This window comes from Halichondria panicea, chromosome 3, assembly GCF_963675165.1.
Source record: "Halichondria panicea chromosome 3, odHalPani1.1, whole genome shotgun sequence".
NCBI lineage: Eukaryota > Metazoa > Porifera > Demospongiae > Suberitida > Halichondriidae > Halichondria > Halichondria panicea.
In genome coordinates this window covers 7619462-7644319 of record NC_087379.1, presented here as the reverse complement: position 1 = coordinate 7644319, position 24858 = coordinate 7619462, and the positions used below count along the sequence as shown (strand labels likewise).

The 24858-nt window shown below is 45.9% G+C and overlaps 4 protein-coding genes across 6 annotated transcripts; 2 read left to right on the top strand and 2 right to left on the bottom strand.

Moving 5' to 3' along the window:
• The first annotated feature begins 87 nt into the window (after window positions 1-87).
• Window positions 88-6481, top strand: LOC135334106 (BLOC-2 complex member HPS3-like). Its single transcript, XM_064529158.1, has 18 exons — window positions 88-1337; window positions 1665-1798; window positions 2085-2281; window positions 2374-2430; window positions 2551-2699; window positions 3024-3120; window positions 3179-3265; window positions 3535-3738; window positions 3906-4086; window positions 4287-4344; window positions 4403-4490; window positions 4594-4674; window positions 4740-4838; window positions 4920-5027; window positions 5087-5213; window positions 5361-5557; window positions 5817-5976; window positions 6202-6481. Exons 1-18 carry the CDS (start codon window positions 214-216, stop codon window positions 6363-6365), a joined length of 3312 nt encoding a protein of 1103 aa, XP_064385228.1. The 5' UTR covers window positions 88-213; the 3' UTR covers window positions 6366-6481.
• Window positions 6434-9293, bottom strand: LOC135334108 (mucin-2-like). 2 transcript variants are annotated; one of them, XM_064529160.1, is made up of 13 exons: window positions 9110-9293; window positions 8977-9050; window positions 8863-8925; window positions 8722-8766; window positions 8588-8665; window positions 7645-8251; window positions 7546-7580; window positions 7433-7493; window positions 7331-7386; window positions 7217-7273; window positions 7091-7124; window positions 6943-7025; window positions 6434-6697 (listed from the first exon to the last, which is right to left on the bottom strand). In XM_064529160.1, the coding sequence occupies exons 1-13, from the start codon at window positions 9249-9251 to the stop codon at window positions 6530-6532; spliced, it is 1503 nt and encodes a 500-aa protein (XP_064385230.1). In that variant the 5' UTR covers window positions 9252-9293; the 3' UTR covers window positions 6434-6529. The 2 variants fall into 2 exon arrangements, with proteins under 2 accessions (XP_064385230.1, XP_064385231.1); XM_064529161.1 differs by having other exon boundaries at window positions 7331-7374.
• Window positions 9294-9385: 92 nt separating this feature from the next.
• LOC135334112 (protein RER1-like) lies at window positions 9386-11410 on the top strand. The gene is made up of 6 exons (XM_064529164.1): window positions 9386-9520; window positions 9637-9686; window positions 9817-10027; window positions 10091-10169; window positions 10307-10442; window positions 11191-11410. The coding sequence occupies exons 1-6, from the start codon at window positions 9514-9516 to the stop codon at window positions 11272-11274; spliced, it is 567 nt and encodes a 188-aa protein (XP_064385234.1). The 5' UTR covers window positions 9386-9513; the 3' UTR covers window positions 11275-11410.
• LOC135334105 (uncharacterized) lies at window positions 11406-24805 on the bottom strand. 2 transcript variants are annotated; one of them, XM_064529155.1, is made up of 13 exons: window positions 24512-24805; window positions 23897-24103; window positions 20116-20834; window positions 18681-19048; window positions 18021-18211; window positions 17824-17885; window positions 17314-17491; window positions 16762-17072; window positions 15992-16537; window positions 14586-15749; window positions 13828-14358; window positions 11698-13014; window positions 11406-11572 (listed from the first exon to the last, which is right to left on the bottom strand). In XM_064529155.1, exons 1-13 carry the CDS (start codon window positions 24546-24548, stop codon window positions 11552-11554), a joined length of 5652 nt encoding a protein of 1883 aa, XP_064385225.1. In that variant the 5' UTR covers window positions 24549-24805; the 3' UTR covers window positions 11406-11551. The 2 variants fall into 2 exon arrangements, with proteins under 2 accessions (XP_064385225.1, XP_064385227.1); XM_064529157.1 differs by lacking the exons at window positions 23897-24103; window positions 24512-24805 and adding an exon at window positions 21158-21370.
• Window positions 24806-24858: the final 53 nt, after the last annotated feature.

Sequence of the window (24858 nt, the reverse complement as noted above, 5' to 3'; positions counted from 1 at the left end):
CAGTTGTTGGCGGCCTGACCTCGAAGTATTAACGATAGAGATGTATGACGTCATATGCCTTCCAACAGGCAGACCAGCCCCACCCACCTCTTACTTTGGCAAGGGAAAAAACCATTGAGGCTATTAAACAAAATTACACAACTTTCCAAGACACCACTACTATTGAACCAAAGCTTTATATTGGACCAAGCAAGAGAGATACACTATAACAAGATGGTGAAAGTCTGCAACTTCAGTTTCTTCAATGAGCAGCGCATCCTGAGCCCCAAGACGGGAGAGCCACTAGCCATTGCTTGCTCTGATGACCATCTCTTTGTGGCAGAGGAAGGCTGTGTCCTGGAGGTCTACTCTCTCACCACCAAGGAACCTATTGCTCAGTTACGAACTGTTAGTCCTGTTGTCCAGCTCCTCTACAACCCTCGAGGTGACTGTATTGTCACCCTGGAGCGTAAGAATGTGGTCTCTCGAATGTTTGCCAGGGTGTATTTCAAGTGGAGAGAGTCCAACGACGATCGACCGATGCGCATCAGTTTAATTACTTCGTTAACCCAGGGGCTACTCAGTGGGAGTCAATCAGTACAGGCCGAAATCAACGAGTTACCAGCGGACGAAACTATGAGTGTAAACTGTGCAGCTGTGTGTAAGGAGAGTGGGCGTATCGCCGTGGGGATGGACTCAAGGATACGCGTGTTCTCTCTGACCCCTGTCTACAAAGGGGGGTGTGTCACCTCGCACTGTATTGAAATCCTATTGGACGTTGAAACGGGAGTGACTGTGCGGAAAGTCGACGTGTTTAACGATTACCTTGCCTTTATTTCATCACGTGAAGCACGAGTTCTCAAACTGTCTCTACTCAACGAGGGACCTCCCCCTGTGAGAGTGGGCGTCGCCGATAGCGAGGACAGTAGCACTACTACAGCTGGATGGGAGAGCGACCAGGCCACGCCCACTCTACCACGCCCACAAAGGGTCCAACTGATTGACCGAGCCAAGGAGAGTATGATCAAAACGGACGTACATTTTGTTAGTTGGTCACCATCGAAAGTTTGGGAGAATGAGCGATTGTCTGCTAGTAACAGCCTCAGTGCGTCACTCAACCTGTCACATGAGCTGGAGCCACACCCACTTTACGATAGCCTACCCCCTCCTCAAGGATCACACATTGAAACATTGGCGCTTCCCGCTATTACCATGGCAACTCAAGAGAAGACGGTTGAACGACACCCAGTGGAAGTGTTGGGACCAGTGGAGTACGTGTGGGGACAGCCGGTGGAGGTGCGGCTAGACGAGGCCACACCCACTACTCGCTGTAGGGTCCTCACCATGCTCTATAGGAGGTGAGCTTGCTTAGTATTACTATTATGCCATGATTATTGCATTTTTTAGAGTACTAGAGATGGCTTTATAACTAGAGTTTTGATGGTCTAAATTCAACGATTTTATGATTTTCTGAAAGCTTAGAAGGAGCTCTTTCAGATCGTATGCTCAAATCTCAAATTTGGAATGTGCCATAATTTTCTATTTTCGGCCACGGGCTATAGGCCCAAAATAGACTTTTGATTTAACACATTAATTTTGAAAGGCCTCTCTCTAAAGCTTTCAGAAAATCAGGTTATGGTCGTTCAAAGATGCTTCATTAATTCTTCGATTGTGCGTGTGTTCAGGTTTTCTCTGAGTCAGGTGGACAGTGATCATAGCCGTAGAGCTGCCACAATGAGTCTGCCCCCTAAAGGAAGTGGGCGGAGTCACGATGAGTGGGGCCTACACACAATCGAGCTGGTACCAGTACGACTAGAAGGTAGGTAGGGTATCCAATGCATATCATGCTCCTTCTAGTTCTAACGTTGTAAATTAAAACCAATCAATATTTGTTTTTCAGTCATTAATTTTGTGACTGGATTTTGTTGTAGCGTACACACACACACACACACACACACACACACACACACACACACACACACACACACACACACACACACACACACACACACATACACACCCACACACACACACACACACACACACACACACACACACCCCATACCCCAATACCAACGCACACACACCCCACACACCTCACACAGACTCTCAAACTGTTATTGGAGTATCCTGTTTCATTGGTAGTCGTCTCCACGGTTACCTGTATGATGTTGCTATGACGACTCGTCTAGTCTCTTCGTTCTCCTTCACCTCTGACACTACGGCTGTGGCTAGCGATGGCTGCCTGTTCCACGCTCTCTCTCAGGGAACAGTGGAGACCTTCTCAAACAGAGCAATGCAGGTAGGAACAGCTGTAACACAATTATATGCAAGGCATTTTTTTCAAACACATTGAATTTATAAATTTGTTTGTAATGTTGTGTGTGTGTGCAGGTGGCATTGTTCAACAGACCCCCCACTGAGAGTGAGCATGCCAAGTGGCTGAAACAGGTGAGCTGTGATCCCACACTCACACACACACACACACACACACACACACACACACACACACACACACACACACACACACACACACACATACACACACACACACACACACACACACTGTAGCCCTGTCCCAGTCCCAACATGGACCTCACACTCATGTCCTCCAGTAAGCTCATTGGAGGTTGTTGCCTGGCAACCAGTCGGGACTACCTGGTGGTGCTCACTAAGAGCGGAGAGACCACACCCACTAGCAACCCAGCCAGCAGACTATTGTAAGAATGGTGACATCATTAAATCCTGCATTCTTGTTTCCATGGTTTTTAGTGCTTCTCTCAACACGCCTCACTGCATGGGAAACATAATGATGAACCTTCTTGCAGTGCCTAGCTTATAGCAATTTTTCACATTGCAATTGTGTTGTTTGAAGAAAGAGAAATACACGCTACTAACAGTGTGTGTGCATGCTCATACGTATAGTCATAAAATAGTTGGATTTGACACGCCTTTGTGCGTGTTCTAGTAGACAGTATGTTTATACATGCACGTACCCAGGAGTACACTCCTCAACAACTAATTGGTTCAATTTGTTGATGCAGGCAGTCACTACGGAGACCAACTACAGTAACAGCTGACCCTACCTGGAATATATACATACTGCTCAAGAAAGATCCTCTCCCACTCTATCATCAGTTTGTAAGTCATGTGATATCATCCCATGATCATCATGTGATCCTTGTATCCACGGTGTCAGGTGGAGTATGCCGAGGCCATCAGGGAGACGTCACTCTCAATGTACCAGCACGTCATCAGTGAGGGTCACATACTACTGCGTAACCAGGTACCAATAGTACAAGTAGTTGCGTAGCTCGTTATATACTAGAACATTGCTACTAAGCTACACATGTTCTACTATTCCAGATAGTGGTGTACCCAGCATTTTTGAAGTAGGTGGCAATTTTCAATCTTAACACGCAAATTTGCCTTTTTTATAGCTCAACATGTTGTTAACTAGGTCTAAGAGGTGGTTGTTTTTGTCTAGAGGTGGTTAGTACCAACCACCACCACTGACTAGTGTAACCTGTATGTACAACTCTCCCTCTCCTCCAGCTGCTACAGAATGGATCTCTCACATCCTCTGCTCGAGGAGAACTGGACAAGACTCTGTCCCAGAACTGCTTCTCTCTGGCTGACTCCCTCTGTTCTGATGTCAGGGGACCCAAGGTGGTGGCCTCCATTGCAGCCAAGTACTTTGTCTTGTCTGGAGTCAGCATTGCTAAAGTGATCCATCACATCACTGAAAACTACACACAGGTATTGGGTCATGTACACTGCTTATAGACTGTCACAGCTCCACACACACACACACACACACACACACACACACACACACACACACACACACACACACACACACACACACACACCCCCCACACACACACACACCCCCCCACACACACACACCACACACATACGTACAGGCAAGGGGCCTCCCGTATCAAATCCTCATCAAGTATCTCAGCCTCATGTTGACAGGAGGGGAAGAGGTCGGAGGTGAACTAGAACCTGTTGCACACACTGTGCTGGACCTGTTTGCCCAGCACAAACCCAAGCAGCTCCCCACTGTCCTCCTCACCTCACCCCTCGGACAACTGGCACCAGGTGAAACAAGAACCTCAGTGGTACTACCTTACCTCACCCACCACTATTCCTAATACTGTGTACAAAATGTCATCAAAAACTTTTACTTAGGCAAATTGTGTACTTACCATGTCAAATGTCCTTGCTTGCTCTAACTGTTTCATACACCATAAATTGTTTTGTTCAGTACCACTGAAAAGTTATAATAATAATGTACGCAGAGCATGGTCTAGGGTTGCTGAGTCAGCACTTGCAAGGCGGGCAGAAATCCCCAGAGTTGTGAGTCTACAGTATTGTACTTGTAACGGACCCGTTAGTCGATCTCTTCTGTTCTCAGGTTCAAAGGTCAGCTGTGTCATGTGATCCTGCTCCTACGGCTGGAGAGAGAAGATGAAGCCCGTGAAGTGTTACAACAAGTGCCTGAGGTAACGCCTGCGTGTGTGTGTGTGTGTGTGTGTGTGTGTGTGTGTGGCCTCTAAATATTGAAATATTAACTTCTATTAAAAATTTCGTTTTATTTTCTAACAGGATTTTCTGGTTGATTGGCTCAAACAAAACATGAGTGTTGTCGTGGATACAAGCACCGTTAAGCTCACGTCATTGGGCAAGGTAGTGTATGTGTGCTACATGTGTGCAGTGTATAACAGTCCGTGTGTGGTGTGTGGTGGGTGTAGATGTTGTGGAGACATTGGGAGGCGTGTCTGTTCGAGCTACTGAGCGAGAGCATGTCGTCACGGCAACTCACACTCAATCAACTCATCTCTCTTATCAAGGTACACTAGATTCATGTCTAGTGCGCATAATTATATACTGTCCACTGTCCCACTGTATACTGCCCCTGTGTGTGTATGCAGGAGTTTCCGGCTGATGATGTGGGCCTGGCTGACAACACACTATTCAAGGGCTTACTGGAGAGGTCTGTTCTCAATAGAGATCAGGAGAGCTACCAACTGCCTGCTGCCGTGAGTTGCCGGGAGAGTGGCGGGTGTATCACATGATCATTGTGTGTGTCCCTGTGTAGTTACAACTGGTGGACCTGCTGTTGGCTAGACTTGTCTCCACCCACCTACCACGCCCACCTTCATCAACACCGTTCAGTCTATATGGTAGCCGTCATAAATGGTTGGACTCTCTACCTCCCTTTGACGGTGATTAATCTAGTCTCCCCCCCCACACCCTCCCTCACTCAATCTAGTCTCCACCCCACACCTTCCCTCACTCAATCTAGTCCCCCCCCACACTCTCCCTCACTCAATCTAGTCTCCCCCCCACACTCTCCCTCACTCTCCTCACAGGTTCACAGCCCTCGCAGCCGCAGACAATGCTACAGGACCTCATGCAGTTACAGGCTTTGCTGTGCAGTACTGAGCTGCTCCCAGTGATGCAAGTGGCACAGCACACCCTCACTCAACGCAAGGGGTGTGGTCAAGAGATGGTGGGTCTACTCTCACTACAGCTGCTCACTTGGCCTCACGTTGGAAAACTGAGAGATGTGAGTGTGGGTGTGTGGGGGGTGGGCGTTATTATGCTTTTTCTGTGAAATGGGCTTTTTTTTCGTAGCTAACTTTGATTGTCCATAACTTGTGTTGGGAACGTTCAATATTAAAGCTAAAATATGCATTTAGTAGCTGTTTGGTAGTGCTACAATATGGTGTGCTTAGATCAGTGATTGCTTTCAGGCCTAAATTGTCTATTTTGCAGCTAGTGTACGTAGTATTTGATGTGCTTTTTCTCCTCCCCCCCCCCCCCAGGCTATAGTGCTGGCTCTGGAGGAGTGCCCACCAGTGACAGTGGAGTTGTGTCTGACCTACCTACCCTCAGAGCTGAGCTCATGGAGAGACCTCCTCTCACTTCTACTACAGCACTTGCTCAAGACTCCTCACTGTCCCTCACTGCAGGCACTCTACAAAGGTACAGCTGCTCGCTATTCCCTTCTCTTTTTCTGCCACACTCTCTAGCCATTAATTTTATTTCCAACACCCCTCCCCACACACTTCCCCCCCATAGAGCTAGTGTATGCTATTCTGTGCAGCTGTTTGCTTACTCATTATATACATTTCTATATAATGATCGATACTGCCTGTGTGTGGTGATTAAAATTTTAAGCTTGATAGTTGGTTTTTGTTGTTTTCACAGCCGCTCTGGAGCATGTTGTAACCATGACAACCCCGGAGGAGTTCCTGGGTCTACTGCCGTCCAATGGGACGCTCCCATTCTTCCTGCCCTTCATAGAGAGCAGTCTACAGAAGTACGTTGCTAGGCAACTTGGAGAACAACTCAACTATGGCTCAGTCAAGTAGTCAGCTATCAATAGCTTTGTCTTTTTTTGTGTATTTTAGCAAAACGCTATTATGTCAAATTTTATACGTTCACTTTAACAAGAATAAGTATTAATTTTTGCCAAACAGCTTCAACATGTGGATATAATAATTATGAAATAATGCATAAATAGAATGAGTGATTATTAGCAAACGTCCATTCTCGCACTGTTAGGTAGTCTTGCAGTGCTGCTAGGGGTTGTCCCCTGGGTCATGGGGGAGGGGCTCTGATAGTCGGTACCAGTGCGTACTAGTCTCCCACCAGCTGGCCTCGCTCGGAGGGACAGTCTCCCAGAGTCAGGAGTCACTAGTGTCTGCATAAGAGTGTGGGGGAGAGACTAATTAACATGAGATAGTGTGGGGGGGAGACTAATTAACATGTAGCGTTCATGTAGAACAATAACTGTGAAAGCGTGGGCTATATAAATTGAATCAGGGTTGACTTTGATTGGCCATAACTTGTATTGTGAACGTCTAATTTCAAAGCTAAAATATGCATTTAGTAGCTGTTTGGTAGTGCTACAATAATATTATGACACTGTGATGACATCATACGTACTCTTTTCCTGCTGCTGCTGCCGGATGGTGTGAGGTAGGGACCCGGTGCTTCAGCCGATCTCCTCACTGATGATCGCTGAGACCCTGTGGGTGGAACCAAATAGTGTGTGTACTACTTGTATGTTAGCTATTATTATTGGGGGACAAACCTCCGCTGTGCTGCTGTAGGGACTGTGGTGTGTGCTGTGTGTGTGTGTGTGTGTGGGTGGGGGAGGGTGTGTGTGTGTGTGTGTGTGTGTGTGCATGTGGTAGGCACATGACTAGCGATAGCTTACATAGACACGAGGGGAGGGGGTTATGTGGGAGGAGGGCAGCCGTCGATTGTGAGAATACTATAATTATAGGGAAGTAAAAGTAATTTTAAATAGCATAAGTATGATTGAACTCACCAAGTCTTTGGGAGATGCACTGCTCACTGACATTGGGGTAGACCCTGCAATCATAACTAATTATAATTATGTAGGGGGCAAATAATGAATTGTTAGCCTCACAAGAACTGTTGGGATGTGCCCCTGTGAGTAGTGGGAGTGTGGGCGGTGGTGGAGGGGGTGGCTGTGGGGAGAGGGGGTCACTACATACATACAGACACACGGGGGACACTCACCATTGACCCCCTCTGCTGGGGCAGCGGGCGTCTAACTGAATAGAACAAAAAAGCGATTATTATCAATAAATACGAACATTTTCCACTCGTCATTAATACCTGAACCTGAGAACGAGCTCAGTCCAAATTGATGTGCCATCACAGAGTTGGTGGGTGTGTGGAGGTGGTGGGCGGCTCTTTTAGACTGAGGGGTCACCATCGGAGACTGCCCCCTCGACGCTGCTCTGGGGGTCACTACTTTGGGGGGCACTGATCGAGCTGCTGAACCTTTGGCTGTGAAGTAGCTCTTGGTACCATGCTGTGAGGATGGTGTTTTCGTGGACACAGGTGTGGGTGTGGGTTGTGCTCCTGTCTTTGCCGTGTGTGTGGGTGTGGGTTGCAGTGATGAAGTACTCATCATAGACACAGGAGTGGATCTCATAGCAGCCAACTGAGGAGTGTTGGTTGGCACTGTTTTGGACGAGGGCGTATTGCAGTAATTCTTGGATTGTCGTATCGAGGGTGATTGTTTCAGCAGTGCAGCAACCTTGTGTAGGTCAGACCCAGGCTTGGTTGCGTTGATTAACTTGACACTCATTTGCAATATGTTCATTCCATTTACTTTGTCCCCACTGCTATTAGGGTAGCACAACATGTCTCCATTCTGCAGCCCCAGTGCCCTCATTTCCCTCACCAGCTGTTCTGCCTCCTTCAGAGTAGCAATAGTCTGCAGAAAAATGGAACACTGTTACTATGGACCACCAATAGGAATCTACTATTATGTTGATCTCACTACTGCAGAGGAAATTGGATGTTCCCAACACAAGTTATGGTTAGCATCGAGAAACAAGCCTGATTCTGAAAACACCCACTAATAGCCCACGCTTTTTTCCTGAAAATGCAACACTTGGGCCCGAAAGCAATTGCTGATCAAAGCACACGATATTGTAGCACTACCAAACAGCTACTAAATGCATCTTTTAGCTTTGAAATTAGACATTCCCAACATAAGTTATGGGCCATCAAAGGCAAATGTCCAACAACCTAGCAACACTACACTAACTTGTTGCCTTCTCTCCATCAGCTTCTGTTGCAATGTCTGCTGAGAGTGTTGGGGCACACCACGCCTCATGGAGTTCATCTGTGTAACCAGAATGAATAATTGTACACTGTCATATGTAGTAAGGTACCACCAACCTTCCTGATGTGCGCTCTCTTGTGCATATCTTGGAAGACAATCACCTACATGTATGTATAAAATTATACAGGTATTAAAGTTGTTGTGGGAATAAGAATACTATACAGACTAGAGGGTATTGTGTTAGAGTTGGAGCTTACATCGAGGATGCTCTTGAGTGTCTGGTTCACATTGCAAAACAGATGACCCACTTGAGGGTTTCGCTGTGTTGCCATAGATACATACAACCATAATAATTTATAAAGAATATATACCTTAATATCTGCAGTGATTGGCATGAACTTGATGGCCGACCTGTTACACAGTGTACAATGCTGTCGTCCCTGATCTGCACAACGATACCATGGTTACGTACACGTGTGTGCAGTGCAACCAACTCATACATACCTTTACATTGCAAGCAGTAAATGTGTCCACAGTTGGACAACAAGAGCTCAGATTCATAGCTCCTCCCACACGCTACACAACTGACCCACTCCAGCTCGCTTGGCAGCGAAGGACGAGCTGCAGATCCACTGCTGCACGACATCTCTCTGGATACGATTTAAGGTTATCTTCTTAACGATTCCTTCCAAACGGAACACTCTCTTTGAACTTTGACCTCTCAATAATTATAACGATTCGTTCCTATCATACCGCAACCTTTCTCTCTGAACTTTGACCTCTTTCAATTAATGCGAATAACTTGCCATTTCTGTAATATTGAGATTAAACCAACACAAAGAGTTGAATAGTGACTGGACTATGCTCCATTGTTGACTGAGGAGACCCTTTGAGAGAGCACAGAGAAGATGAGTGGTGAGTTAACGTACTGATACTATTATTGCCATAGTGAAGAGAGCTTGTGAGCGTTTCCAGAGACTCTAATATCATGTTACAGACACACCCCATTCATCTGTTCCACAATTATGCAGATCCACTTGTGACAAGTTCGAGTCCCTCAATATTTCAGCGAATATCTATAGTAAGTGGCTATCTATGTAATCTAGTATCCACACACACACACACACACTACCCCCCCCCACAACACACACACACACTCACTACCCCCCCCACAACACACACACACACTCACTACCCCCCCACACACACAGGCGTACCAAAAATACCTAGACTTGGTAGTCCCATTCCCCATCCCTCGTTGGATAGGCTGCACTGTTCTATTGCTCCTCTATTTTGTGAGAGTGTACTTCTTGCAAGGCTGGTACATAGTCACCTACGCCCTGGCCATCTACCTCCTCAACCTCTTCATAGCGTTCCTCACTCCAAAGTTTGACCCGGCCGCAGCAGAAGAGGATGATATCGGTAATAATTATAGTTACTGAGCATGTAGCTATGTACTGACTGTGTCTGTGTTGTTGTCTGCAGAGGATGGACCAGGATTGCCGACATCGTCTAATGAAGAGTTCAAACCATTCATTCGACGATTACCAGAATTTAAGTTTTGGTGAGTTGCACTGACATTGTACTCTGTGGTACTATCATGTGCCACGTGTGTGTGTGTGTGTGTGTTCCTATCATCCCTCTATGTGTGTGCGCTCCTGTGGTACTATCATCCCTGTGTGTGTGTGTGTTCTTGTTCAGGTTGTCTGCGATACGGTCTATTCTGATAGCTCTGTTTTGCACCTTCTTCTCTCTGTTCAACATCCCCGTGTTTTGGCCTATCCTGGTTATCTACTTCATCATGCTCCTGGTCATCACCATGAGAAGGCAGATCAAGGTATGCTTGTTCTACCATAGATAAAAGAGACAAATGGATAGGAAACACTTAGCGCCTCGAAAACTATCCGCGTTTCCCCGGGATTCATTTGAGGCCACCAACTGTACATGGAAAAAAATGGCCAAAAACACAAAAAAGAGACAAATGATTGTCTTACTGTCAGTGTGAGAACCCTGCTGCTGAACTTTTACTTCTGTTTAATACTTGAGGCTATATGACACACAGTACACTACTTATATAGGTTGTTCTAGCTGTATTATAGGTGTTATTGGTACAAGAAACATCCTAAGTAGTGAAAGCAATGTTTCTGTACCTCTAGCTACTTCTTAGCAATCCCAAAAAAGTTTCTGTTATTTCCAAATGATACCTAGTATAAAAGGACATTAAATTGAAGTGGTAGGGAGACTTGGAAAGGTCTGAATTTTTCAAAACAGCCATAGAAGTAGTTTTCCTGGGGGTTTGGGAGCGAAACACGGCTGTATCTTAGCTCAGTGTATGTATTTTATATGCAGCTTATGGGATCACGTGATCCGTTTCCTATCCATTTCTCTCTTTTATCTATGGTTCTACTACGGAGTATGATGTCTATAATTGTGTGCGTAGCTATATATAATTATTATATAATATTAGATGACTATAGGCATGTTATTTTTATCACTCCCCCCTCCCCACTATACACACACACACACACGCCACACACACCCCCACTATATACACACACCCTCACCACACACACACACCCCCACAGCACATGGTTCGCTACAGGTACCTCCCATTCAGCTATGGCAAGAGGCGATACAAGGGCAAGGAAGAGGCCATTCCTTCACAATGAACTCTCTAGGCACTGAACAATGTTGTATAGCAAAATTATATACGGTAATTATATAGTCTCATGTGCTCTCTTTATTTTATACACTGGTGAATAACATGCAGACTGTTTAATAATTATGTGAAATTCAAATCTTTAATTTGAGAACAATTAATTGGATAAACAGTGGGTATAACACAGTGCATGTGATGTGCAGCTAGCATACAAACAGAGCAATATATAATACATGTAGGAAAGTTGAGAGAGAAAGTTTTAGTACAAACAGTAGCTATACAAATGTTCAGGGTTTCCCGTGAAGAGCCTGCAGATGGAGGAAAGAAAGAAAAAGTGAATGAAAAAAGTGATGTTTTTTTACTGCTAACATGCCGACACACATACACTACTGTATACATGTACTTTACATGTACATATAACTATATAGCGTACCTTGATTCTGTCCATGACGCTGGGTACTGAGGAGAGTACGGAGGTGACATCTTGTCGGGCCGGTGACGTCGTCTCCCTATCCGCCCCCTCAATGCGACCGTTCATACTCTTAGAGGGTTTCCTCGCCACTCTAGGGGGGGCCTTGTGTGTGGGCGATGAATCTGTGCTTGTGGGAGGCTCCAGCGAAGATGATCGTTGAGGCACTGTGGGGGGTCTAGCAACATCATCTGTGATCAGCTCTGTGGGGGGTGGGGGTACAATGGGAATATCTGTGGGGGGTAATTCAAATGTTTTTGGTGGTGGTGGAACGACTTCCGGTAGCTCTGTGGGGGGTGTCGGTGCAATAATTGTTTTTGTAGGGGGTGGCACTGTGGGGGGTATTGATACAATAATCGGCTCTGCAGGGGGTGGAGGAGGCGGCACTGTGGGGGGTGGATGACTTGGACTGGGAGGTGTGCTGGCAACCTCTTGTACTGTCTCTAGATGTCGTGGTGTCGGGGGTGTGAGGGTAGCGGCATTCTCTGGTGTCAGAGTGATGTCATGTGATACATCACCCTCACTAGCACCCTCGGTAGGTACACTACTCTCGTCTCCAAGGGCAACAGCGATAGTTGAGTGAGTGGCAATACTCGGAGCTGGCACAGTCCCATTCAATATCACTCCCTTCCCTCCGGAGCCGATCTGTACCTCAGCATAGTTCACAGAGGGGGGTCTTATTGTACCCTCAGGAGAGGGCACTCGACTAAAGTCCAGCTGGGCATAGTTACTCTTGGCTTTGATCTTTTGTACCTCTGGCATTATCTCAGTGAGCGATGCGTATGGACTCTCCTCTTTCACCAGTTCCTCGATGGTGTCCGTGTGATCTTTACTGCTCCTAGCACTCTTGCTCCTGTTCTCCTTGGGTGTGCTAGTTTCAGGATAGATAGAAGCTCTCGCCATTTTCTGTATCTCCATAGTACAGCACTCCTTGAGTACGGCCACAGTCTGCCCCTCAGCTTGTCTATTCACAGCCACATACTTGCCAAGGTACGGAACAATCTTATCAACTTGTGCTAGTTTCTTACGGACGTCATCGAGTCTTCGTTTGGCACTAGCTTCACCCGATTCTGAGAGTTCTTTCAACTTTATCAGGTGGCGAGATAGCTCTTTCTTAAAGTGCAGTAAAGCTGTTTGATGCTCCTTTAGTTTCTGCTCTGTTTGGTTGGCAACTCGGTGGGTTTTACGGATCCTCTTTTCAAAGCGACGAATAACAGAGTCTTGATGAACTTCAGGGCTCTTATTGATGGACGAGGGGATAGAGTCAACAGAACCTCCGTCCTGTACAGGGGGCGGGGTTAGGGACTGTTTATACAAATATTTTTTGGTGGGGTCTGGCCAGTACACACATAAAATACTTCATTCTAGCAACACAACATTTCAGCAATGCATAATAAATAAAACAGCTCTATCTTTTGTACCGTTGATTCAATGTCAAACATTTTCTGAACGCTTAGAAAGATACCTTTCCAATGGTGTCATCAAAGTTTTTATTTGAGTAATAAAAATATTTACCAATTTGGCCGTATCATGAATAATAGCCCATGGTCCAAGGCCGAAAAATCACAAATTAGGGCCCCAACAAAATTTTGGATTGAAACACATTATTTGAAAGATATCATTCTAAGCTTTCAGAAAATCATAAAATTTTTGACATTGGATCAACGGTACTAAAGTTACGGCTGTTGAAAGATGTTCAACTACCCCCCCCCCCCTTCAGTTTAATCTCGGTTCAGAACTCTTTCAGCTGCCACAACTTAAAGTTTGTGTATCCAATTTTAACGATTTTCTGATTTTCTGAAAGCTTAGAAAGAGGCCTTTCAAATGGTGTCATCAAAGTTCTTATTTGAGCAATAAAAGTATCTGCCAATTTGGTCCTACCATGAATAATAGCCCATGGTCCAAGGCTGAAAAATGACAAATTAGGGCCCCGATGAAAGTTTGGATTAAAACACACCATTTGAATGGTATTTTTGTAAGCTTTCAGAAAATCATGAACATTTTGAAATTGGATCCACGGAATTCAAGTTATGGCTGTTGTTTGAAGAGTTCCCAAATATGTACATTATGACACACACTGAATTGTGAGCTCACCTTGAGAGTGCTGATGGTGTGGTCTGCCCTCACTGGTCCCTTCTTGTTGCTGCCACCACTACCACGAGAGGTCATCTTCCCACTACCCAGTGCCTTCTCGTCCAGCAGTGGCTTACTGGTCCTCTTCTCTAACTTGCTGTTGAGACCCTCGCCTCGGGCACCCCTGTCCAATGCTGACAGCCATTGGTTGAGCTCCAGCTCATCGTTAACGGCTATACACACAGGAGCCACTCCGCTGTGGTTCAGGAGAATAGCATATTGCCTCTTATAGGTGAGGGGATCAGCTACGTGGATGTCATATCCAGGCAATACAACAGTCTTGATTGTAGCCGTCGACTGTTGTGTTTGGTAGATGTAGAGGCAATCGCTGTGCAGGACACACCAGAAGCGGGACCAAGATTCAGGACTGACTTGAACATCAGCAAACCCACTGATGGCAGGGTTGATGAGAGTAGAGGCTGCTACATAGCTGATGAGGTCCACTTCAGAGAGCTTCGCTTTACTGAGCTTCTTCCGGAGAGAAGCTTTGCCCTACATAGAGAGAAGAGGAGAATTTAGTTACATGAAAATGCACTCTCCTGACTACTACAATGGAAACACATTTGCATTGAGAATAAAATTTGTACTGATAATGAGACTAATTTGTACCAGTAATGAGAATAAAGTACATTACATGTGAATGTACATGTAGCGTGTGTTCTAAATGGGTGGCCTAAAGGTAATTTCTAATCGTATATAGTGTCTGTGTGTGTACTCACGGATAGAGCAGGAGAGCTGTTGTTGGATCCTCCAGTGGACAGTTCATTCTGAGATTGTGTCTCACAGGAGCTGTCCCTCAAGGCACTCACCCAGGCATACATCTCAGTCTCAGAGGGGGCAGCAAAGGTGTGGGTCTTATCTCCAGAGCTGAGGTTCACTTTAAACACCAACTTGTAGGCGCTCGAGCGAGGTACACTGACCAGCTCAATAGAGCAGCCTAGGAGGTCGATGGACGTGATGGCTGATTTGTCCCCTTGATTGTGAAACAGAGACAACTGTCCATCCTTCACCACGCAGTAACGTTCCTTCCACTTGCCAGAATGTGAGTTGGAGGCTTTCTTGAGGTGTCCACGATAGAAGGTATTGACGGGAGTGTCGTTGGACCCGTGTCCAGTGTTCCCGCTAGCCGTGGACCCAGTGTCCCCCGCTGTAACCTCCTCTACTGGGGACGTCGGGAGGGAATTGCTTCGCTGACGAACGTGGAACGATTTCACTCTCAAATCAGAGCCAGGAACAACGAAAAACACCACTTTTCCACCGCCTTGCTGAGGGGTGGGTATCTGATCAGCATTCTGTGTAACAACTGTAAACCACTGATTAAATTCCCGTTCATTATCAGCCGCAAAGAAGATGCACTGCCCAGTCTCCATGTGCCATACTTTGAAGGCATGTGGTCTGCCAGCTTCAGTGAAGGCCTCTGATATCTGTGATCCAGGTAGAGTGACCGACATTGTGAGGGTGAGGTCCAGTTGGTTGATGAAACAACTGATCAATGTGCCATCAAATACGCACCAGTAGCGGATAAAGTTTGTGTTGGCACCATATCTATGGACACTGAGGTAGCCCTGGAACCTGAGCAGTCCATCCGGGCCTATGGTTTGATGGGACTCTATAGCTGCAGCTATTTCAACAGCTCCTGGCAGCTCTTCACAAGACACACTGCGCCTGCTGTCTTGAATGAAGTTGACTGGGGGAATGGCGATGGGAGGCCGCTTTAGCTCGGGAGTACTTGCGACTTTCTTGTCCTTCTTCTTGGTGAGTTTACCCAGTGTGAAGCGTCTGCGTCTCTTGAGAGTATCAGTGGAGTACTCCTCTGTAGCGTTGCTACCGGGTTTGTTGTCGTTGGAGTAAGTCTTGCGACGAGGGAGGGTACCATTCCAGCCCTGTATGAGAGGGGGGGGGTATGAGGGTGGGTACTAACGAACATAACATGTGCACAAAGGTTGAAAGTTTTTTGTCAATTTATGTACATGTACATGGCAGACTGTGTAAGCTCTTAATTGCTAATTGATTATCTATACCTGTTGTACAGGTATTAAGCTCTTGCTAATTAAATTAAACTGTTGTACACGTACAAGCTCTTGTGATTTATCTATCCCACTAGAGAATACAGTATAGTTCTCACCTCAGTGTCATTGGAGGGTGGTTCCCTGGAGTCAGTAGTCCATCGTCTCTTCATCTCTAGGTCACTGATCCTCATCTCCTCAACGTTATTCACAGCCTGGACTTGAATGGAGGCTCCGGATTGAAACGCCTTCACCCATTGAGGGTACTCCTCTGGCGTCTCTGTGGCAAACACCAACACCCCGTCTCTGCGTGGGTGTTTCACTTGGAGGGCGTGTCTGCGCTTGCTGTCCCCGCCTCCGGGTTTAATATCACTCCCGGGAAGGAATAGCTTGAGTGCCGGGACGTACCCGCCACCTTGGCTCTTGTGACACTCGAGGAAATTGTTGCGTATTATACAGTACAGTTTTGTCCAAGTGAGTCTCTCCCTCTTGTGAAGATGTCCGCGCATAATACACTGGCCGAACTCAAGAGAGCTGGTATCAGGATACTCGGGGGCAGTGGGGCTAGCAAGAGGTCGCTCAACTATCGAGTGGAGGTCAAGAGGTGGTTGGTTCCGAGGGAACGTGTAGCTACTGTCAACACTCACGGTGGAGTTGCGGTTGCTCTGTACAACAAAAACAACATACACCATCAATAATCATCACAGCTAAACACACAGTGAATATAATTATATGTGGGAAAAAGCATGCGCTATAAGTAAGTGCTAATAATGGGCCTGTTTCCAGAGCTAACTTTGAGAGGCCATAATCTGAGCAATCTAATTTCAAACAACACACAGTCTATAAACACACATACACACACGGAGAGTGTCCTACATGTAGCTTTTACCTGGTACTCATCTGATGATATGACAGAGAAAGGTCTTGCCCCCGGTGGTAGTGGAGGCAGGGACATGGTCCTCCAGCTGTCCTCAGAGATGGTGGAGCTGGTCCTATCAGTCGTCACGGTGATGGTGCTCGTACGTGTGCTGTGTTCGGGTGTGTCCAGGCTGGACTCCTCGAGGAAGCGGTACAAGTCGGTCACATCCGGAGGGTAGTCGTAGATCTCCATGTCCAGTATGTCGTACGGGTCATCATAGATGCCCTCTTCATCCGGTGAAATGGAGGCACGAGGCACGTCATAGATGTCAGACACATTGCCTGCATGAAGAGAAGTAACTGAGTTATTACACTGAGCAAGAACACAGTCCAGTGATGTGCCCACACTGGTCAGTGGTGGTTGGTACTAACCACCTCTAGACAAAAATAACTTCCTCTTAATTACAGATTAAAAAAATTAAATTTATGTGTGAAATTTAAAAATAAGTCACCGCTTAGAAAATTCTGGGTACATTCCATTGGATATACTGAGTGGCTATTCTGTACTAGTGTGTGTCCTTACGTTGTACTCCGTCGATGGGTGTGGTTGTGGGTGTGGTCATTGGCTCTAGTAGGAACTTGGGCACACTGTAGATGCCAGTCTCGATGGCTCTCTCTGGTGTCATGGTGGTGGCAGCTCGAGGTATGAGCAAGGTGTCCATTGGCAGAGAGCTGGGGACACTGTAGATACCCTCCTCAACCTGTGTACATGTATAATAGTCAATTGCCCATGGTAATATCAAAGCTGTAAGATCTCATGTACATTAGCCAAAATAATAATACATTATAGCCATAATTTAGTTCATTGATTTTATGAAAGCTTAAAGTAAGCACTTTCAGACGGTGTATTAAAATCATGAGTCATTTTTCGGCAACGTTGCTAATGGACATACTATCCCAAAAGGACTTCTTTCAAGCCTTTAGTTGAATCATGTTATGGATGATCAAAGATGCTATCGTACAGTTGTCACAACATCAAACAATTACCATATATGGCTAGTGACAGCACACACACACACACACACACACACACCTTGGGGCCGCCGGCTAGGTTCTCCTCACTCTGCCAGTTAGTCCAGGCATTTGAGTATTCTCCTGTGAGGGGTGTGAGGGGGGGGGAGTCAACGACTAGACCAATGCAAGTACAGTACAGTACATATAAAAAAAGATACTCATCTATGTAACTAAAGACTATGCTTGTAAGCCTACAAAGACTAAGAAGACTCGTACCATGATTTCTTGATGCTGTGTTAAGTCTTGCCATCCAAGCCTCGTACAGATGATCATCCTCTGCAGCTAGGAACATCTCATCCACTCCCTTACACATCAGGGAGAAGGCAAACGAGCGTTTGGTGTCGTTGACCCTGCTGACCTCTGCGTCCAGCACCACGTACTCACGTCCATGACCCTCCTCTGGTCCCCTGTAGCAGTAGAGGTCAAACGGGGGTCAATGGTATATGATTACACAGAGCATAAATGGATCTAATTTTAACTTTTCATTTTACCAACTATTAACTGTACGGCATCAGAGGAGGTACGACAGGCGTGATGCAAGCAATTAGCCTCTGATTACACTGAGCAACAACACACAGTGTGGGCAGATACTTATTGCCCAATCAAAGACTAATTGCTAGAGCTGCACTCGCCTGTCATACCTCCTCTGGTATGCCGTGGTCCTCTACTGCAACACAATACTTCACATTTTTGTTGTAAGTCTAAATTTTCAGCCCAATTATTGTGGAAGTAAGTCATGCCGGTTCCCAGTTTGCTAAAAAATCGTTGGTTTTAACAACTACATTTTCAAACAAACTGTTTAATTTGACGATTATAACACAGGGGGGGGTACACAGGGGGGGGGTACACAGGGGGGGTACAAGGAACAGCACTTACTTGTAATATCCAAACACGCAACCCTTGAGAGTGCACCACCTCTTCTTCCACGAGCCACTGGAGGTCTTCTTGAACAAGTAGCCAGTGTACTTGTCCCCTCTCTCTAACTCGGACTTCTTATCAGACAGGAAGTTGGATTTACTTCCTGTCTTACCCCGGGTAAGGAACGATGTCTGACGAGACAACACGTTGTGCTTCTTCTTGCGTTTCTTTCCCCCAGACTTCATATTTTGTCCGATCTGACCCATAGCTGCGGCCGTAGCTCTCATGGCATCATCAAACTGTGAGACTAGGTTGTCAATGCTCTCGTAGATGGTCCCTACACTCCCGTTGTCGTCATCGTCGTCAGGTAGTGGCACGTTCTCCGGCTGTGTGTGTGTGAGGGTGTGTGATGTGTGAGGGTGTGTGAGGGTGTGTGTGGTGTGAGGGTGTGTGTGGTGTGTGTAAGACAGCTGTTGAAACCACCAGCTAATTATAAAGGAGGCCACAATATAGTGGTATGTACTACACTGCCATAGACATGCCATTAACAGAATTAGAACGGTAACCACAACATCTGTTGCACCACAAACTCAAGCTGCTGATACAATACACCAGCTCAGCATTATTCACAATAACATAAGTTCAAATAGGGAGTAAACACAGTGTAGGTACTGCCTTAAGGCAACAGAGCCTTGTAGGAACTAGGCACTATACATTCTGAAAGTTGTTCAATCTGTTGAATAACCCACAACTTACACAGTCAAATGATGCACTATCTTATTGCACCGGGGAGTCAAGCATTGATCATGAATGATGGTGCTATTAGGCTCATGTTACAGGGACGGGCCGAGTGTATTCACAGTCTCAATGCTAGTCATGGTCTGAGCTGGCTACACCTCTTGAATACAGAGGAGACTGGGGGGCAAACAACAGCAGCTGTAGCTCATTAGCTCAGTCCTATACTCACGGCTAGTAGCGCTACTGTATTCCCATGTCAATAAACTAAGATTACTCAAGAGTCCACACTGGGCGAAATAATCATTAAATAATACATTCTGGAAACACTCAGTTTTCCTTGCAATATGGCTAATCTCGAGTGTTTCCTGAGCGTTTATTTCTTTTAAAGTTTAAAGGAAATGTATGATTATTTTGTCCAGTGCATGGCTTAGAATAATACAATTTTGACAGGACAAGTGTTGACAAAAGATCAGACTGCTCGCACACAATACCCTAAGTGCCCAAAACTAACTACTTGGAACTAATTCCAATGCAAACATTACTAATGACAAACCACTCAATGAAAGTACGTTATTACTACCCCAGCAGAGGAGTCCGACCATGCGCACACGAATCACTACAAGTGCTGGTGCATTGGCCTGGACACGTTATCACGTGACATCAATGCACTGAACTTGTAGTGATTCGGACCTCCTCTGCTGCCCTCCGTACTCACCAGGACATGAGGTACGTGCGGTGGTGATGGGAGTGGTTGCTGTTGCTTGGCAGCTGACAGTCTCTTCATAGAGTCCTTCACAGAGTCCTCCCCAACACCACCATCCATCCTAGCAAGCTCTGATATCTCGATCTTGCCAGAGTTACGGTTCACAGACGATGTCGTGGAAATCATAGATTCTCTGTTAGAGCCAAAACTGGAAGAGCTGGTTGAGGTGGAGTCGTGTGTTCCCAGCCATTGGGGATTGTCCAGATATGACAGAGAGATGCGTGATGACTCTCTAGAGCCAGTGAGCATGTGCAGTACATCCTTCCACTGTCGATAGTCACTGTCGGAGTAAGCAGCAAAGTATGCTTCATCAATGGAGCTACTCCCATTGGAGGTGGGAGGGGCAGGAGACACAAGGCCATTGGAATCATTCAATTCAGTAGTTGGTACATTCAACGGCTCAATGGCTATTCCAATTCCACAGATAGCAAAACTGTTCTCCTTGTCCGAGTCTGGTACGGGATGGGGACCGAAGCGTGTGGTCACACCGTCGAGAGAGAAGGATCGAATGAGTATCTCTTCATTGAGATCTTCGTATATGAATAGTTTCATTTCTTTGCTGTCTGCCTTGCACCAGGATCGGTGCCAGCGGTACTTGTCATCCCTCCTTAAAAGATAACCAGAGTGGCATATCCCAGGCAGGCCCTTGGATTGATCCAACAGCTCTGAAACTGTGTGTGTGAGTGCCAAAACAAGATTGAATTGATATACAAATAAGCCTCGGGTAATGGACATACAGATAACTACCAGGAGGTACCCTGCCAACCCCTAACAGTGTGTCAAGGTAACTGGTATGCAGACTACAATACCAGCCTTGGCAGGGTGATAGGACAACCCATAGTTAAGTCAGAGAGATGATAGGGACCACATGACAAGGACATGGACACAATTGTGCTAGTGATATCATCTCATTAGGTACAATGGTTCAAGGCATAACTGGTTTGTTTACAATAGGCAATCAATAACTGTCTTCCACAAAAAGGTAGGTACACACATGTGTTCTCGATGAAGAGCTTCCAGAAGGAATCCTCAAAGTCTAAATGCTCCATCTCTCACAAGTTCTTTGTCACCTAGCTATAAATATTAGTCTCACTATTAGTGCTAAAGTTCTATTCAGACTCTGACCATTACCGGAACAACTTGCTCTCTTTATAGACAAGCAACTTCTATTCAGGCCTCGCCTGTAGCTAACACTGAGCACTGAATAGAAGCAATGAAATGCCAGCTCTTATATAGCATGCCTCATAAGGAGCTGACAAATGTTGTCGAATACAAGTGCTCCACGAAGAGTATTTGGCAGGTTACCACACTCAGTGAATACACAGCTATGCGACTAACAGCGGTAAATGGCTTGAGCAATTAGGACCTCCAAAGACACCCTAATATTGAGGCATCACACCTCCTTAGAGTGTATAGATGGACTGATTAGCTGATAAACAAAGTCAATGTACCAGATAGAGGCAATGTACACAGTTTACAGAGCGCCCACTCCTACTTACTGAGTAGCTGGATAGCCAGCCACCCACACACACACAGCACACAGCACACACACACACAGCACACAGCACACACACACACAGCACACAGCACACAGCAACTCTGAGCAAACCCAGACAGACTACAGACTGCTCCCTATAATAGAGTGTGTCTCTGTGAATGCCCTCAGGCACACAAAACTTCTCCCTCATGAATGCCATTGGCACAGTGGCCTAGGGGACTATGAATATCATTAACTGTCCTTAGATCTCCAGGAGAGTGGAGCCACTGAAGTTAGTTTGAGTTGTGATGGCAGACATGAAACAATTAACTCAGTAGTGGTGGTGGGGCTGTCTGTCAGTTGACTACCAGCTTTAATGATCCATGCTAAGTGCTATAACACACCCCAACACAGCTCAAACACACTCCATGTAGCACTAGCATACTCTATATAGCAGTATAGCATGCATACAGTCCGTACACACAGTACAGCAGAGCACACACAAGCCATACAGTAATTACATCAGGCAGCGTAGGTAGCCAGACTTCTATCTCTCCCCAGTCACACCCACACTAACCATGGTTGCTAACAAGAGGGTATGGATATCAGGTTTCCTCCCAATGCAAAATCAACCCAGCCACAATTTGAATTACAACAAGTGCTTGTTTTTATATTCACCACAGATGGTAACTGAACCCTTGCTATATAGCTAGCTAGCTGCACACACGGAAGCTACCCTATAACATATGCACACATACGCACAGTCTTCCTGCATGTTTGTGGGTGTGGAGGTATTAACCAAAGGCCACAGAGATGGTTGGAAGCCAAGGATATGAATTCCACTCTCCACACATAATGCTAAGGACAGAAAGGCTGGCTACTGGCACAGGAAATACACCACATAACAGTAACTGGAATATAAACACATGTGCTGCAGATTTGAGGGGAAGTGGCCGGTGAATTTTGATACTAAAGGTTATAGTTGTCAAACAAAGTACTTGAGTCGGCACAGTTCAAAGTCATGCCTGGCCACGAGTCATCCAGCTGCTGTTAGCATAGACAAAACAGCTGCATATATATACGAGGCTAGTATAAAGTGGGGGCATGCACTATTGCACACACAGAGAGCGGTGTACAACTAACGAGCTGTGTGTGTACGGTTAACGACAGAGAGCGGTGCACAACTAGCGAGCTGTGTGTACGGTTAGCGACAGAGAGCGGTGCACAACTAGCGAGCTGTGTGTACGGTTAGCAGCAGAGAGCGGTGCACAACTAACGAGCTGTGTGTACGGTTAGCGACAGAGAGCGGTGCACAACTAGCGAGCTGTGTGTACGGTTAGCGACAGAGAGCGTTGCACAACTAACGAGCTGTGTGTACGGTTAGCGACAGAGAGCGGTGCACAACTAACGAGCTGTGTGTACGGTTAGCGACGGTAGCTTTCATTACTATCAAAACAACACGAGTGAGAGTTAATCTAAAAACGGCTTTTACAAACTTTCAATAAACACACATGACACAGCTATTAACAAGAGGGCATTACGGTTCAAGTCAATATACAAAATAATTTGTTATTATGGAATTGTTACAATTACTTTGTATTATTATGGTTGTTTTGGGCAGTGACATCTATTGAATACCAGTGGACATTCCAGATACCAAGAGTGGCAGGCAGAACAGTGGCTATGAGATATTGTGTGGAGAGAAGGTTCCTCAGACAACCTCAAACAACTCATTCTAACACTTAACAGAAATTACCCTGGGAAGACAAGGGTTACAGAACAAGACATGAGTACACATGGCAACAGTCTCCCAGAGATGAGATAATCCCAGGGTACAACAGGATATAAGAGCATCACTATTTCCTGGAATTGAGAGGCCACATCACTATAGATGCAAGCCAGCTATAGAAGCACGCACACACGCACACATTAGGGTCCAGTTACTCACTCCCATATATTGTGTTCACTACCTACATGTTATTAGAGCCATATTATTACTATAATCAACAACACTTAGGGTTCATATAGGAAACAGTCAAACAGAAATAGTTGGCAAGCAGTCACTTCACTTGGTGTGTCAGACCAGTTATGCACGTAATGGGGTGGTTAGGCAGCAAACAAAGAGAGTGGGCCCACCCAGTTGATAATAATACCACAACAACTCATGCATAGACTTGCACCTGATAGGCACACACACACGCTATGGTTACCCCTCTCCCCTAGCCTACCCCTCTACCCTAGCCTCAGGGCACTCACCTCGTGTTCTGTTCCCTGAGAAATAACCACCGTCATCGTCACCGATAATACTGACAGGTCGGAGGTGATTAACCCCTGAACCTTGCTCCAGTGCAGACAGGAGGCCGTCATAATGAGCACGCATTGACTCCGCCTCCTCCGATAACTTCTCTTTCTTGAGAACGACTCGGAGGAACTTGGAGATGTTGGGGAGGCCCATATTGATAACTGGGTGGGCAGAGAGTGGGATGAAATGATCCATTACAGTCATCATAAAGCAGAGTATCAACAATACAGCATTGAGTTTCATTGTATTATGAGACCATGATCGTTCACATTTCAACACATCAGTATCCTAGTTACTGTGCATGCTTTCCATGTTAATCATTTAATTGTGTAAATAGTTTCGGTGCCTGCTAGCAGTTGGTCTAGCCACTAGAATGTTGGAGGGCCTAGAGCACTAACTAGGCGATGGTCTCATGCAACTATTGACCTGAACTAAGTGTTAACATGTGCTTCATTAGGAGCCCCAACACATTCATTTGCACAATATTTTATTAATATCACCCACTGCATATTGCATGCTGTGACATGTGTGTGCATGGTTAAGGTTGGTGACAATAGTGTGAGCCTCACCAGCCATCATCTCCTTGGACTCTGAAAGGCTCGACATCCTCACTAGTCTTCTTGTAGTCTTCTTGCTTGATAGGATTTGCTACTACTATCAGCAGCTAGCTTCAGCCATGTACTGTGTAATGTACTCTGTGCAGAACTCTCTCTTGATTGCAATAGTGTCCAATACGTTACCCTACAAGCTCTGTCTCTACGCAGACTATGATATATGAATGCTTCTCTACACTATAGGCTATAAACTAAACTAGAAACATGGAGTGTGTCTTGACAAGTACAGATACAATTTGCTTAGCCCCGCCCACTTACAGAAATTAAATTAATTTTAGCTCCGCCCCCTTTAGGATATGCTC

Bases quoted from the DNA above. Each gene is read 5' to 3' on its own strand.
- LOC135334112 (XM_064529164.1), top strand. The intron at 10,028-10,090 runs GTAATAATTATA...TGTTGTCTGCAG, and splicing joins AGCAGAAGAGGATGATATCG to AGGATGGACCAGGATTGCCG. The intron at 10,170-10,306 runs GTGAGTTGCACT...GTTCTTGTTCAG, and splicing joins TTACCAGAATTTAAGTTTTG to GTTGTCTGCGATACGGTCTA.
- LOC135334105 (XM_064529155.1), bottom strand. From the start codon at position 24,548: ATGTCGAGCCTTTCAGAGTCCAAGGAGATGATGGCTG. The intron at 18,212-18,680 runs GTAAGTGCTGTT...CTACTGCTACAG, and splicing joins TGCGTGTTTGGATATTACAA to GGGACCAGAGGAGGGTCATG. The intron at 13,015-13,827 runs GTGAGCTCACAA...CCCCCTGTACAG, and splicing joins ACACCATCAGCACTCTCAAG to GACGGAGGTTCTGTTGACTC.
- LOC135334108 (XM_064529160.1), bottom strand. From the start codon at position 9,251: ATGTCGTGCAGCAGTGGATCTGCAGCTCGTCCTTCGCTGCCAAGCGAG. The intron at 8,767-8,862 runs GTAAGCTCCAAC...ACATACATGTAG, and splicing joins CACTCAAGAGCATCCTCGAT to GTGATTGTCTTCCAAGATAT. The intron at 7,274-7,330 runs GTGAGTTCAATC...CTATAATTATAG, and splicing joins GTGCATCTCCCAAAGACTTG to TATTCTCACAATCGACGGCT.
- LOC135334106 (XM_064529158.1), top strand. From the start codon at position 214: ATGGTGAAAGTCTGCAACTTCAGTTTCTTCAATGAGCAGCGCATCCTG. The intron at 4,087-4,286 runs GTGAAACAAGAA...TAATGTACGCAG, and splicing joins CCTCGGACAACTGGCACCAG to AGCATGGTCTAGGGTTGCTG. The intron at 5,977-6,201 runs GTACAGCTGCTC...TTGTTTTCACAG, and splicing joins ACTGCAGGCACTCTACAAAG to CCGCTCTGGAGCATGTTGTA.